This window comes from Periophthalmus magnuspinnatus, chromosome 19, assembly GCF_009829125.3.
Source record: "Periophthalmus magnuspinnatus isolate fPerMag1 chromosome 19, fPerMag1.2.pri, whole genome shotgun sequence".
NCBI lineage: Eukaryota > Metazoa > Chordata > Actinopteri > Gobiiformes > Gobiidae > Periophthalmus > Periophthalmus magnuspinnatus.
The window spans coordinates 3,902,178-3,914,947 of NC_047144.1; the positions used below are offsets into that span (position 1 = coordinate 3,902,178).

At 41.3% G+C, this 12,770-nt stretch overlaps 1 protein-coding gene across 1 annotated transcript in view; it reads left to right on the forward strand.

The window, feature by feature from the left end:
* Positions 1-12,770, forward strand: part of snx29 (sorting nexin 29) — a 195,667-nt gene that overhangs the window by 169,422 nt on the left and 13,475 nt on the right. Inside the window, exon 20 of the mRNA XM_033984684.2 lies at positions 10,462-10,601. Coding sequence (XP_033840575.1) covers positions 10,462-10,601 — 140 coding nt within the window. The remainder of the gene's footprint in view (positions 1-10,461; positions 10,602-12,770) is intronic.

Consider the following 12,770-nt stretch of genomic DNA (forward strand, 5'->3'; position numbering starts at 1 on the left):
CACTGCTCTGCTCGGATCTGAGGTGAGAGGAAGACTGCACAAAAACCTGTAGAGTTGATTTCAGTTTTCGGATGGTGTCAAGATTGATTAGAAAGGCAGATCAAATTGTGTTAATACATGCAGGTATGTTTAAGAGCCTGAAACACAGCCCCGTTTAACTGGGAAGACAATGAAATAGACATGCATTTAAATCAGAGGTGGGTAGAGTTAATAAGTAAGAGTACTGTTACTTTATATTAATATTACTCAAGTAGAAGTACAAAGCCGTAGTAATTTGACCTTAATGTTATTAGAAGAAAACACAAATGTTTCAAAAATTCAGTATAAAGGTTGTATCACTTTGGAAAGAGTAACCAAAACCTTTACTCAAATACTCTTACACATTGAAATATACTACTCAATTATGGCGTATGAAAACTTTGAGTATGATTTTATTATATATATGGACACACAAAAGTTGATTATAGCCATTACCGCAGTGAGCATCACCTTTAACAGTTCAATTGACAACTGGATTATATATTTATTCTGGTGTTTCAAAGTACTTATGGGCAACTGCTTACTAGTGTAAAGGAAATTTGAGTGCTGAATGTGATCCGAACAAGCCTGGTGAACATGTAGACTTTAGCACTTCCTGAAAAACATGGGAAGGTCAAATGTATTTGGTGACTGTGCTAAGGAAATAGTGGAATGTAACAGACTCAGATGTTTGGCAAAAGTGAAATAGGAAACAAATAATTAGTAGTTAAGCTAGTATTTGTTGCATTTTAGTTTTAGTTTGAGGGACCTGTCAGACTCCCTTAACTTCATGACAAGTTATGAAATCATATTTGGGCTTAATATTATCCAAGAGTGACATCATGGACCAAAAAGGCATCTACCCAGACACGGTTTTAGACACCCACAAACCAGGGACGAGATTCATCCAATGTCTGCCATGTTGGAGTGACTCAGCTCCTGCTGGCTCCTGTCACGAACACCTTCTGACTCTCTGTTCTTCACAATTGCCTGACTTCACCACAAGATGTCAGCACTCTTCACCGTTGGCCTCTTTCATTAGTAAAGAGTACAGTAAACACTCTTGAGATCGCTGATTAGCTTTCATTTCATTCAGCGGAAGTGTCTTTTCCACAACGGCTCACAGTGAGGAGGCTGTGTGACAGTGGCACCGTGACTCACTCCACGTGTGTCTATCAGCCCTGCTTAATGAGCTAATGGGACACACGCGCTGAGGGCTCGGGGCAGCACTGTCCAGCTGTGTGCTCTGGCTCTACTCACCATTTACTCTGAGATCTGGCCCTGGCCTCTGACCATTGCTAACGAGCTGATTTGTAAGGACCCAGACCAGCAGGCAGACTGGATGTAGAGAGCTGTCAGAGAGCAGCTGCCAGCTCTCCTCACACAGGCACTATAGACTGTTGTGATGGCCTGTGATGTTCTCCTCTTTCAGTTTGAATCAGAAAGTTCAATCTATTCATTCATCCATCCATGTACTGTTAACCTGGTCACATCTTGCAAAAGGCAGTCCTAAGTTGTGAAGACGATGCTTTAGTCTAGATGCTTCTTTTAGTCGTTTAGGGGTATCCCCTGGTGTCTGGGGACCTTGATAAACTGGCAGATTGATGTGAATTCTTTCAACCCGTGACAGCTCTCACTGCAATCGATCAGGAAAAGGCAGAATGTTCTAACCAATACTTCAAGTTAATCGGAGTGCAGCAAGCTTTTGTTAAGTCCAATTGAGAGAAAAGGTCAGACATCTTCCCTCTGCAAAGTAAAAGACCTGCTGGAGTCCATAACTCTGCAGCAGTGCCCGAGTCCTCCCAGGGGCTTTGATGTAACTTCACCTCTGAGGCCTCCAGGAAGCATCCTAAGCCCCTGCAGCCAGTCTTCTCCATATGAATGAGCAGCAGGTCTACACCAAGCTCCAAGTTGACCAATCTTTCCATAACATTAACCTAAATAATCTCATTGTGTCAAATATCCTCAGGGATGGCCTCAGCGTCATGAGATCAATTCCTGACTCCTGACACATTTTGATGAATGTCTCTCCCTACTCCTCACCATTTTTTTCACTTTTACATCTGTCATGTCTAATAAAGCCGATCATAAGACATTAAAAAAACATTCACCCGTTCTTTCCACCAAAATTACCAAAGTAGAACTCCATCAATAAATCCTCCAAATCCAATGAATAGGACTGTCAGACAAAATGCAATCTTGAGTCATCCTCATTAGACAGATCTAAACCAGCAGCCCCCAGGTGCAGATCTATCTTATTTATCTACATTCAATGGACCTTTTCACTGAATCCAGCTCTCGGTGCAAATCACAGCAAAAACCCTGCGCCTTACACAACCGCAACCCTGGCCCCCGCACACGTGTAAGAGAGCTGTGCCAAGGCCCTCGTGATTAATTCATCACAAACTACAAAGTGAATTATTAACCACTCTTAGCATGTTGTATTCACACATTCTGCAATATACATGTTTCACGCTTTTAATTATGACAGGGGAGACGTTGTGGAGGTCTAGGTTGTGATGGTTTATGCATAAGGATGAGGTGGGTAGAGGTAGTACGTGCGGGGGGCCTCTGTGGGTGCATGCTAAATGTTGACCTTGTTTTGTTGCTAGCGCTGTCCACTCTGATTGGATTCAAGAGCACTCCAGGCTCTCCTCGCCCAGGTGGAAGCTACTATTACTGTTGCTGTAAAAAATTGCCAGTCACAGTTCAAAAATCAAATGAGATGGCCTTCTGAAAATAAAGTTTCAATGTTTTTAATAATGATTCTTGTTTATACAGTTGCACATCTCACACTTCACCAATTGTGTACGTGTTCCGAACGTGTGCTAATGTAATACTTGAACGCTATACATGCATTTTTAAAGGGCATGTACACATTTTTAAAGTACATTTTTGTCATGTCCCAGTACAGATATATTGGAATAGCAGGTTATTCAAAAATGAGACTCCCGTGTACTGTCTGTATGTAATTATAAAGCGGTTTTATCGTTGCGCAAACCAAGGTGTAAGGTTGACACAATGTTAGCATGCTAGTTGTTTTCGCTTTACTGTGAGTCTGGCCTCTGAAAATTGTAAAACGCGCTTTTAAATCTCATCGCGGTGAATAATAGGAAAGTGAGGGATACGTTAAGATGGCTGCAAACTGTTTAAAGAGTAATTATGCTAAATCAACTATAGCTTTTTCCCATATTATAGTATTTCCTCCTACAAAACATGTCTGAAGTAGTTTACATGTTTACCTCATTTGTCGCAGGGGTTACGTTCTAAGAATAACCCGCTATAGGCATAATCCGCAAAGTAGTCAGCGTTATTTTTTACAATTATTCTATATGTTTTTTGCTGTAAAACCCCTCACCACACACTTTATACACTTTTCTCACACAGGCGTTAACATTTTCTCACTTTTCTCTCTTGTTTAAACTCTCTCAAACCTTCGTAGGCGTCTTTGTCGGTGCAGAACGTTTCATCGACATTGTGGGTTTTGTCGGGGAGAAAACAAATTGCGAACGTACAGCACTTCAGAGTCACACTGCGATCCAACGTTTATGTAAATTTGTCTGAACACATTCTGTACTGGACAGGAGACACGGCACGGAGGAGACTGATGGACAATGGTCTACAGTCCAACAGCCAATCAGGACGCACAACACAATGGTCTACAGTCCCTCAGCCAATCAGGACGCACAACACAATGATCTACAGTCCAACAGCCAATCAGGACGCACAACACAATGCACGTTCATAATAAAAAAATAAAAAAAACATGTAAAACTGCACAAATAAAATCTGCGAGACCGCAAAAGGTGAACCACGATATAGTGAGGGACAACTGTAATACGCCCTCTTTAAATCAACTTGTTCTGTTTTACACGATTTAAGTGCAAAAATCAGCTATAGTGTCTGTTATCAGTGACTAACTTGTATATTTACTTCTCTGGTGCCTTTTCACAACCCAAATTTTGGTCAAATTGGGAGTTACACTTTTTCTCGACAAGTTCTGGTAACATAGTGACACTAACTGTCCTATCAAAATGTCACAAGGTAATGACTAGGTAGATTTTTTTGTTTGTTGCCGTGTTTGACTTTGCTTTTCGGTTCGCTTCTTCTGTCCCCCTCAATCCAGTCCCTTTCATCTATATTCAGATCAGCACGCCGCATTTCGTTGTACTACTGTTCCTCCCCCGGCGTAATTAAAAAGGCACGTTTCACCTGTCAGAGTGAGATTTATAATTGCGTTTGTGGGAAGCGTTTAATCACCTAGTTCATAAAAATAATAAGAATGTTACTTGCAGAAACTGTGATCGGCACCGCTGTAAACAAGCTGGACTCGAAAGCATTGATTTTTATGCTCTCCAAATGGATTTTATACCATAGGGTGCATTTCGTTTCTCATTTTAAAGCTTTTGGTTGCCTGGTAACGTTCAGCTTTTCAAACTTGCCAGCGGTAAATTCACTCCGGTCCGATTTATGCGACTACTTTGGTTCAGTCTTCCATTGACGGCCCCCCTCCTGGCCCTCCTAGTCCCTTCGGAGCGGTGACATTTAGCCACGGTCTGCAGCGGCCCGAGAGGTATAGACTGTCACACCAGTAAACAGCAGCAGCAGATAAGAATGTATATACTTCAAAAAGGGCTTATCTCAACGCCTGACATTTTCAACAGCGGGCCAAACCTAAAGGAGAAACACCCGACTCACTCAGAGCGTACAGAAAGTCTATACAGTGCGGGGACAAACTGGACCATTAGATTACTCGCTAACAAAGGACACTCGCTAAAAGGAATAAGCGCTGCACTGGTACAGAAGAAAATACTGCGTCTTAGGTGGGAACTAACAAGAAAGCTTTCATCTCAACTGTTGAAGCTCCATCTATATTCCGTGGTGGTACTAACTACTTGTTTTTGGTGGCCTGAGAGTTGAAAGACGAGGCGTGACGCTGGAGTTTTAACGCAGGAGAAGATTTGTTTACCGTCAGTACGGGACCCAACACCCGGACACATGAACCCTCAAGATATTGTGATAGTGTTGTGTCTATTCTAGCACAGTCCAGTCTGGCAATGCTTCCGTTGTAGGGAGTATTATACCACCGATGCTTAGGCCGAGGTACCAAGGACGGGTAATCCTGTACCTTCTACAGTTGTCCCTCACTATATCGTGGTTCACCTTTCGTGGCCTTGCTGTTTTACGATTTTTTTTGTGTGCAATTTGCAGTACAGTACAGAATGTGTTCAGCCGAATTTACGTAAACGTTGGATCGCAGTGTGACTCTGAAGTGCTGTACGTTTGCAGTTTGTTTTCTCCCCGACAAAACCCACAATGTCGATGAAACGTTCCGCACCGACAGACGCCTATGAAGGTTTGAACTTTGACAGTGTTTAAACAAGAGAGAAATGTGAGAAAACGTTAACGCCTGTGTGAGAAAAGTGTATAAAGTGTGTGGTGAGGGGTTTTACAGACAAAAACATATAGAATAATTATAAAAAAAAAATAAAGCTGACTACTTCACGGATTTCGCCTGTTGTGGGTTATTTTGGCTGTTCACTTTGGGTAGCGTACGTGAAGAGAAAAAGTCTATACAAAGTAAAAGTCGACATAAAAAGGAACTAAAATAGGCCTGAATAAATTAAGTTTTGTTTAATTCTGCACCATAATCCTACAAAAATGTCCATATATTATATAAGGCACGTGTTTCACCCTTTAGTCTGTCTTGCACCTGTTCTTCTCCCTAATTGAGAGTGATAGATCCCATAATAGAACGACACAGGCTTCAACAGTATTGCTTGGCCAGGACATCTATACGTGTCCTATATTACCCATGTGAATGTGTATTAGCCTGTCCATCACTGGTCGCTATGGGAGACGACGCTCTGCTCTGTTCAGCTGCCCCGAGTCCCCTGCATCGGGCTCTGGATGTGTCCCCGTGTCCATTAGGCTTATTACAGAGAGAACATGGGCGCAGACAGCCGGGCGTATAGTGCAGGACGTGCTGTGAAACTCGTGCTGGCATCCGCGGTCTAATCTGACACATCACATTTACCCCCCCAGAGCTGCAGCGTTTTACCCAGCATGCAACTGTAGCACACTCTCACTTAGGTCTAATGTAAGGGCGAGCTGACAATGAGGAGCTGGTCTGATGGTTTTTTTTTTTTATAATGATTGTTTTAGCTGTCAATGTTTGGAGAGATGAGGTTGTTGGAATGTATTATCAAACAACACACATGCAAATTGTAGGTAGTTGGAACTTGTTGAACATCATGTAACTTCATTTTAAAGCAGACTTTTAATGCAAAATCTACTGTTCACAGCTTGGAACCATGTTATAGCTGTTTCCCCCTCACCATTTACTCACTCGAAGTTGTATTTGGAGAGATCTGTGCATGTTTAAGCAGACTTAAATTGCTTATTTTCAAGATGCATTTTGCAGATGAGCTCCTGTTTTCACTGCCACCGGCATACACCCCGGGGGCCCAGAGCAGAATGTGCCTTGGGGCCCTCGTCGCTTCACTGGCTTGTATTTATATATGACAAGATGAAGAGAACGCTGTCATCATCTTAACCAATTGTAAAAAGACTGAACATTCTAGAGGCTCACAACAGCAATAGCCACAAGTATAACAAAAACATGTAAGAAAGGGCGTTCTGAGGCCCAAAGTGTTCAAATTCTGTATAATTTCCTGATTTCTAATGCATTTTAATGTTTCATTTGGTTAAAGTGGTTTACATTTCTAAGTTCTTTATTATATAAGATTCTGAATTGGATAGAGTTGCCAAAAGATGTACTTAAGCAAGAGTACACTTACTTCAAAATCATATCGCTCAAGAAGTACAAAGTGGTGATCCAACTTGGAGGAGCATAAGCGAAACATAACATTTAGTTAATGTAATTGGACTGAACAATAAATAATGTACAAAATCTGGTATCTTCAAAGAACAGACCACAAAAAGGTTTGTTTGATTTTAGGATCAATTTATTTTGATGTTTATTGTCAGGCTTTGGCTGCAGAGTCGAGTTACACCACATACATTTGCATATGAAATTAGCTGAGATTTCGCGTAAATGTGCATATTAATGAGCATTTAGAAAACAGGAGTCGATCCTCGGTTGTTAATTCATCCAGCAGATGTGACAAAGAGGTTTCTGCCATAATCAACATTGTTAATCTAATAACAGGAGCAGTAACCCCCTTTAGCTCACAGTCACATCACCTCACAGTTTAGATCTCAAAAGGATCAGCCACAGCAACAGCCAATGTAATAAACGGACTCAGTTGCCGTCTGTGTGTTGTTGTATCCTGCATATCCAATGGGGTAAAGTGGTGACATATTTCTAGCCCTCTCTGAAAGCTCCCTCTTCCTCTGGGGCTCTTCATGCTTTGTGCTGTACTTTTGATAAACTGAACGTCACTAACTTAAGTCTTTTAGTCTATAAAACACTCAAATGCACCTCTGCTGGCTCTATAATAAAACACATCTAATCATTTTATAGAGATACTTGGACTATAATAAACACCTGAGCACCGTCCAATTATTATTTTCAACATAAATATATGGGCTCTTGGGGGCCTTCTGGTGGCCTTGGGACCCCAGCTGCTTAGTCCACTTACAGACTGGGCCGGCCCTGCATATGCCCACTGCTCTGTACAAACTTTGTTCTTCAATTTTATATTCTTATCCCTGATACATGTAGGATTCGGCAGTGTTGCTTAGTCATTTTGGTAGAAAAATGAAAGAAAAATCTGCAGCTCGTTAGCATGATCTGCAGCTCTCCATGCAGACAACTTCACATCTTTGTTGTGACGACATTTACAGTGACGCCAGCTCCGGATGAGCACTGCAGTTTTCTAACACAGAGGTCAGCTGGCTCGTTTCTTTTATTAAATAATTTTGATGGATATTGCGATTTAAAATGTACAATGTAAATAATCTGATGATCCATGGGCGTCACAGATTATAACCATACAGCAGACACAAGCACAATAGGTGCTCTTTAAATGATACGTAGATTTAATGATCTGATTTTCCACATACTGCATCCAATATATGATTTATGAGTACTATGGTAATGTGATTGAAAATAACGTATTTTTCCCAAAGGGGCGATTAAAAGGCACGTACCACATGCACATATAACGCCCTACATGATCATCCCATACATGTCAAGCAGCACAGGGGATGAAAGCGTATCCCGGGGCACTGCATTGTACTGCGCTAGGGCTAAAAACTATTAAAGAAAATCACTTTTATGATGAAGTATAAGTATTCAAGTTTTAGTCAACGTGTTTCCTATGGTAAATAACTACTGCTATTTTTTTTTTTTAGCATTTATCCCAGGACTAACCCTTCTCTTTACATTTACACTTCTGATTAAAGTTGTTAAAGGTGTGCTGTGTAACTTTTCTGGAGGAGGTTCTGCAGTGTCTTTGTCTTCACGGAGACATTTCACTTTGAATTTCCCAGTGTGGCGACATCACTCATACTAAGAATGTATGTTTTTCAAGGTATTTTTTGTCAACACTTGCAATCGAATAAATTTCAGCTGGACGTGTAATCCCTCAGTCCAGGTCCGATCCAGAGTAAAAGCCGAAGTGGAATTTGTCAACTGGACAAGACTTTGTAGGACAATCCTTCCTTAAACAGGAATGGGGGCCTGAGACATCACCTGTCACTAATATATAACTCCATCCTCAGACCCAAAGCAAACAAAAGGAACAAAGGGAACAATAGGTTTGTCCAGTTGACAGATTTAACTTTGTCTTTTTCTACAATAAGATAAGTTTAATGCTATACTGTGGAACATTCCAGGCGAAGCAGTAACATCACCATCAGAAAAAGATGTGGCTGACAATCTATCAGAGAAGTTACATAGTGCATCTTTAAGTAATGAGTATGAAAATGTAATGATTTTTGAGTAACTTATTTGCTTGATTTAACAAATAAACTGGTTCCGTTTTAACCTTCATCACCCAAAGATATTCCTCACTTCCCTTAGGCATATCGAGCATCGTAACTACTCACCACTATGAGTTTATAAGCACTTTTCACAACTTTCAGAGGCCAGATTGGAGTAATGCTAACAACAAATAACATGCTAATCACTCTCTTCCTGATTCTCGGACAATAAAAGGCACACAGCGGATGTATTTTGACCTCAAGACCTGTTTATGCAAAATATCTGCACCGTGGTAAGACAAAGTTTGCTCAAATACGTGGGGAAAAAGTCGAGTTACTAAGCTTGAATCATCGTTAATAAACTATTCCTTCATTGTGATTTACGTTTTTGTTCATTATTAAAAGTTTTGTTAGTATAAAACGTTACCGATACATTCAGGTTTGTTAAATTAGCATGCTAACGAGGACGTCCATTTGTCTAATACTGTGATCTGTCTATCCGTCTGCCCGTGATCTCATAGTTGTGAGTCAGGGTGGCTATTTTTCGCACTACTTCATTAGAGGGGCTTATTTAGTCCGACCTCACGATACTGCAGACTATAGTACGGCGAGGGGGTAATGGCGCGCCTCATCATTAGCGACCGTGGACAAATGCGTGTGTCTCTTATGATTTCATGTCGTTTCACGGGGAAAGGTCAATGGAAAAAGGTTAAAGTTGCAGGGTTCAAATTGAATACAAGTCAATAAGTCATAATAACTTTTGTTTTACCTTCCAAATATGTCAATACTTAAGAAAATCTATTTGAACAGTTATTAATTTTGATATTTAAGAGTTTATGTGTGTACTATTATCATGATTTTTTTCAAGAGTCCACGTACTGTACATACTTTAAACAGGGAGTATTATGCAAATCGACTTTTTGGAGCTTTTCTTCCGTGTTATAACGTTCCCTGTAAACTGTTTTTTTCTTCTGTCCCTGCCCCCCCACCAGGGAACCAAATTGAATGTGACTGGTTCAAATCCATTTTCTTTTTCTTTCTGTTTTGCTCTGTTGTAAACGTTTAAAATGTGTAATTCGATATGATTGCTGTTGTCACTGAGACTGTGTCTTTTCAATATTTGGTACCAGAATCCAAGTTTTCCTCTCTACGGGTACACCTCATTTTATTTGCATTAGAGTAAGATAAGTGTGTTCACGCTATTTTGGGTTTATTTCCCAGTGGCTCCAAGTTTTCCTTATCGGCTCTGCAAAGTTGTAATATAATAAAATAGCAATTCCAATTACAAGTCTGATGTCAGTATTACCAGGAAATACCAGTATTTATTTTAGTAAGATACAATATTTCTTTGCAGAGGTTCTGGTCTGGATTTAGCAGTTTAGCTTCTATTTAGTCCTGCTTAACACTTTGTTTAGTTCAGATTTCATTTCATTTTGCGGTAACCATAGCGATGATAGCCATGCACTTCCTGAAACTGTGTACAGGCTCTTTATGGTAACTTTCTTCTTTTTTTTTTTTGTCTTTAAAGCCTTACCTCTGTGTGCTTGTGTGCAGGATGCTAAGTTTGTGGAGGAGCGGAGGAAGCAGCTGCAGTGTTACCTGAGGATGGTGATGAACAAAGTGGTGCAGACTCTGCCCGAGATCAGCGCGCGCCCCACGAAAGAGACATTGTTGGCCCTGCTGCCCTTCTGCCAGTGAGTGTGCAGTTCAAGCACCACACAGCAATATTATTTTTTACAATTATTCTATATGTTATACCCCTCACCACACATTTTATACACTTTTCTCAGACAGACATTAACATTTTCTCACATTTCTCTCTCGTTTAAACTCTCTCAAAGTTCAAACCTTCGTAGGCGTCTTTGTCGGTGCAGAACGTTTCATCGACATTGTGGGTTTTGTCGGGGAGAAAACACGCAAACACGCAGCACTTCTTGAACATTCAAAGCGATGTAATATCATCTCCTTGCAAACAAGCAGGTGTCTGACCCTGTACTTTGCCAAAAAAATGCCAAATACATTGTAAACCAGCGCTCAGCCACCCCAGCGCCTCCCCTCTGCTTTGGCCTGTCTGAAAATGAGATCCAGTGCTCTCATTTCCTGTCACACGGCGATGTCATATCCTCTCCACTCATCAGAGGAGAAACAACAACAACAACATGCAGGAGGCGTTCAGTGGCACTACGTACGTGTGTGTGTGTGTGTGTGTGTGTGTGTGGATGACATTTGGAGAGGCAGCTATCAAACTCCCTCCATCTGCTGACCAGCCCAACTGTCATGTAGTCAGCCACGAGTCAGCCATGGGAGGGGACGTGTCATTCGGTAACTATGGTGACGTGTAAACATGCAGACTCCTCATCTGTGCAACTGGACTGGAATAGATTTTACAATGGAAGTTATTTCATTTTCCATAACGACTAATAAGCCTAACCTTCTAATTTGTCCAGATTTCTCAGAGTTTTGTTGAGGTGGCAGGAGCTCAGTTAGTGCAAGCTGGTTGTTGTGTCCTTAAGCAAGACAATTTACTCACTTTTCTATCATATAACTAAATATAGCAAAGTAATTGTAAATGACAGGATCCAGTGGCACAACAGATAGCCTCCTATTAAGCTAAAGCCACAATTAAAGATGCCCTGTGTAACTTTTCTGGTAAAGGGTTTACCACCTGCTTGGCCCTGTGGAAATGTTGCTTTGCCAGGAATGTTACACAGTATATGGCATTAATCTCTATGAAGAAAAGTATACCCCATCAAGAATCCATTTTGCGAGTAATAACATTTTAAATTGAATAAATGCAAAATAGATATGTTTGCAGTCATGTTCCAAGCAAACCATGAGAATCCCCACAAGAAAGTGATTTGAATGGTTTGGAAGAGATCGCTAGATTGCTCAAACATGCATGAATGACATTTAAAACCTCTTCATGTATGTTTTTATGAGGGAACAAAATTATAATATGATAGAAAACTCCAAAAAGTCAATTTTGCATAATACCCTCTCTTGTTACATATTCAATTCAATTCAATTCATTTTATTTTTGTAACGCCCAAAATCACAACAGTTGTCTCGAAGGGCGTTCATGTTTTGGTTGATGGGGGAAACCAGAGTACCCGGAGGAAACCCATCCAGACACGGGGAGAAACATGAAAAACTCCACACAGAAAGGCCTGGACGACCCGGGGATCGAACCAAACCCTCTGCTGTGAGGCATGAGCCACTCAGCCACCGTGATATACACACAAAAACAAACAGGAAAAATCAGACAAAACAAGAAAAATCGGCCAGGCGAGGAGGAGGGAGGGGGGCGGAGGAGGATGAGGGCCAGGCGGGGAGGAGGAGAGGGTCCAGCTGTCATCGGGGCATCTGAAAGAGTTACACTCCACAGGGGGAGTGGGACAGGGGACAACATGTGAATAGCATTGCTGATGAGAAAATAGGACAAAGCAGAGGACAGTGCTCAGGTTGCCATACTTTGTTTTAATGTCACTCCCTAACTCCCTCACTATGTAACCTGGTCTATACTGAAGAGGAAGGTTTTAAGCCTGGTCTTAAATACAGAGACTGTGGGGGCCTGTTTAACATCAGCAGGGAGTTGATTCCATAGCACAGGAGCTTGGTAACTGAATGCTCTCCCTCCCACTGTACTTTTGGACACTCTAGGAACCACTAATAGTCCTGCATTCTGAGAGCAGAGTGCTCTGTTTGGCTGGTACGGGACAATAGCATCTTGCAGATAGGATGGGGCCATACCGTTTAGGGCTTTGTATGTCAGGAGGAGGACTTTGAATTTGATTCTAAACTCGACAGGAAGCCAGTGCAGATATTTTAGTACAGGACTGATGTGGTCTCTTCTTTTAGTTCCT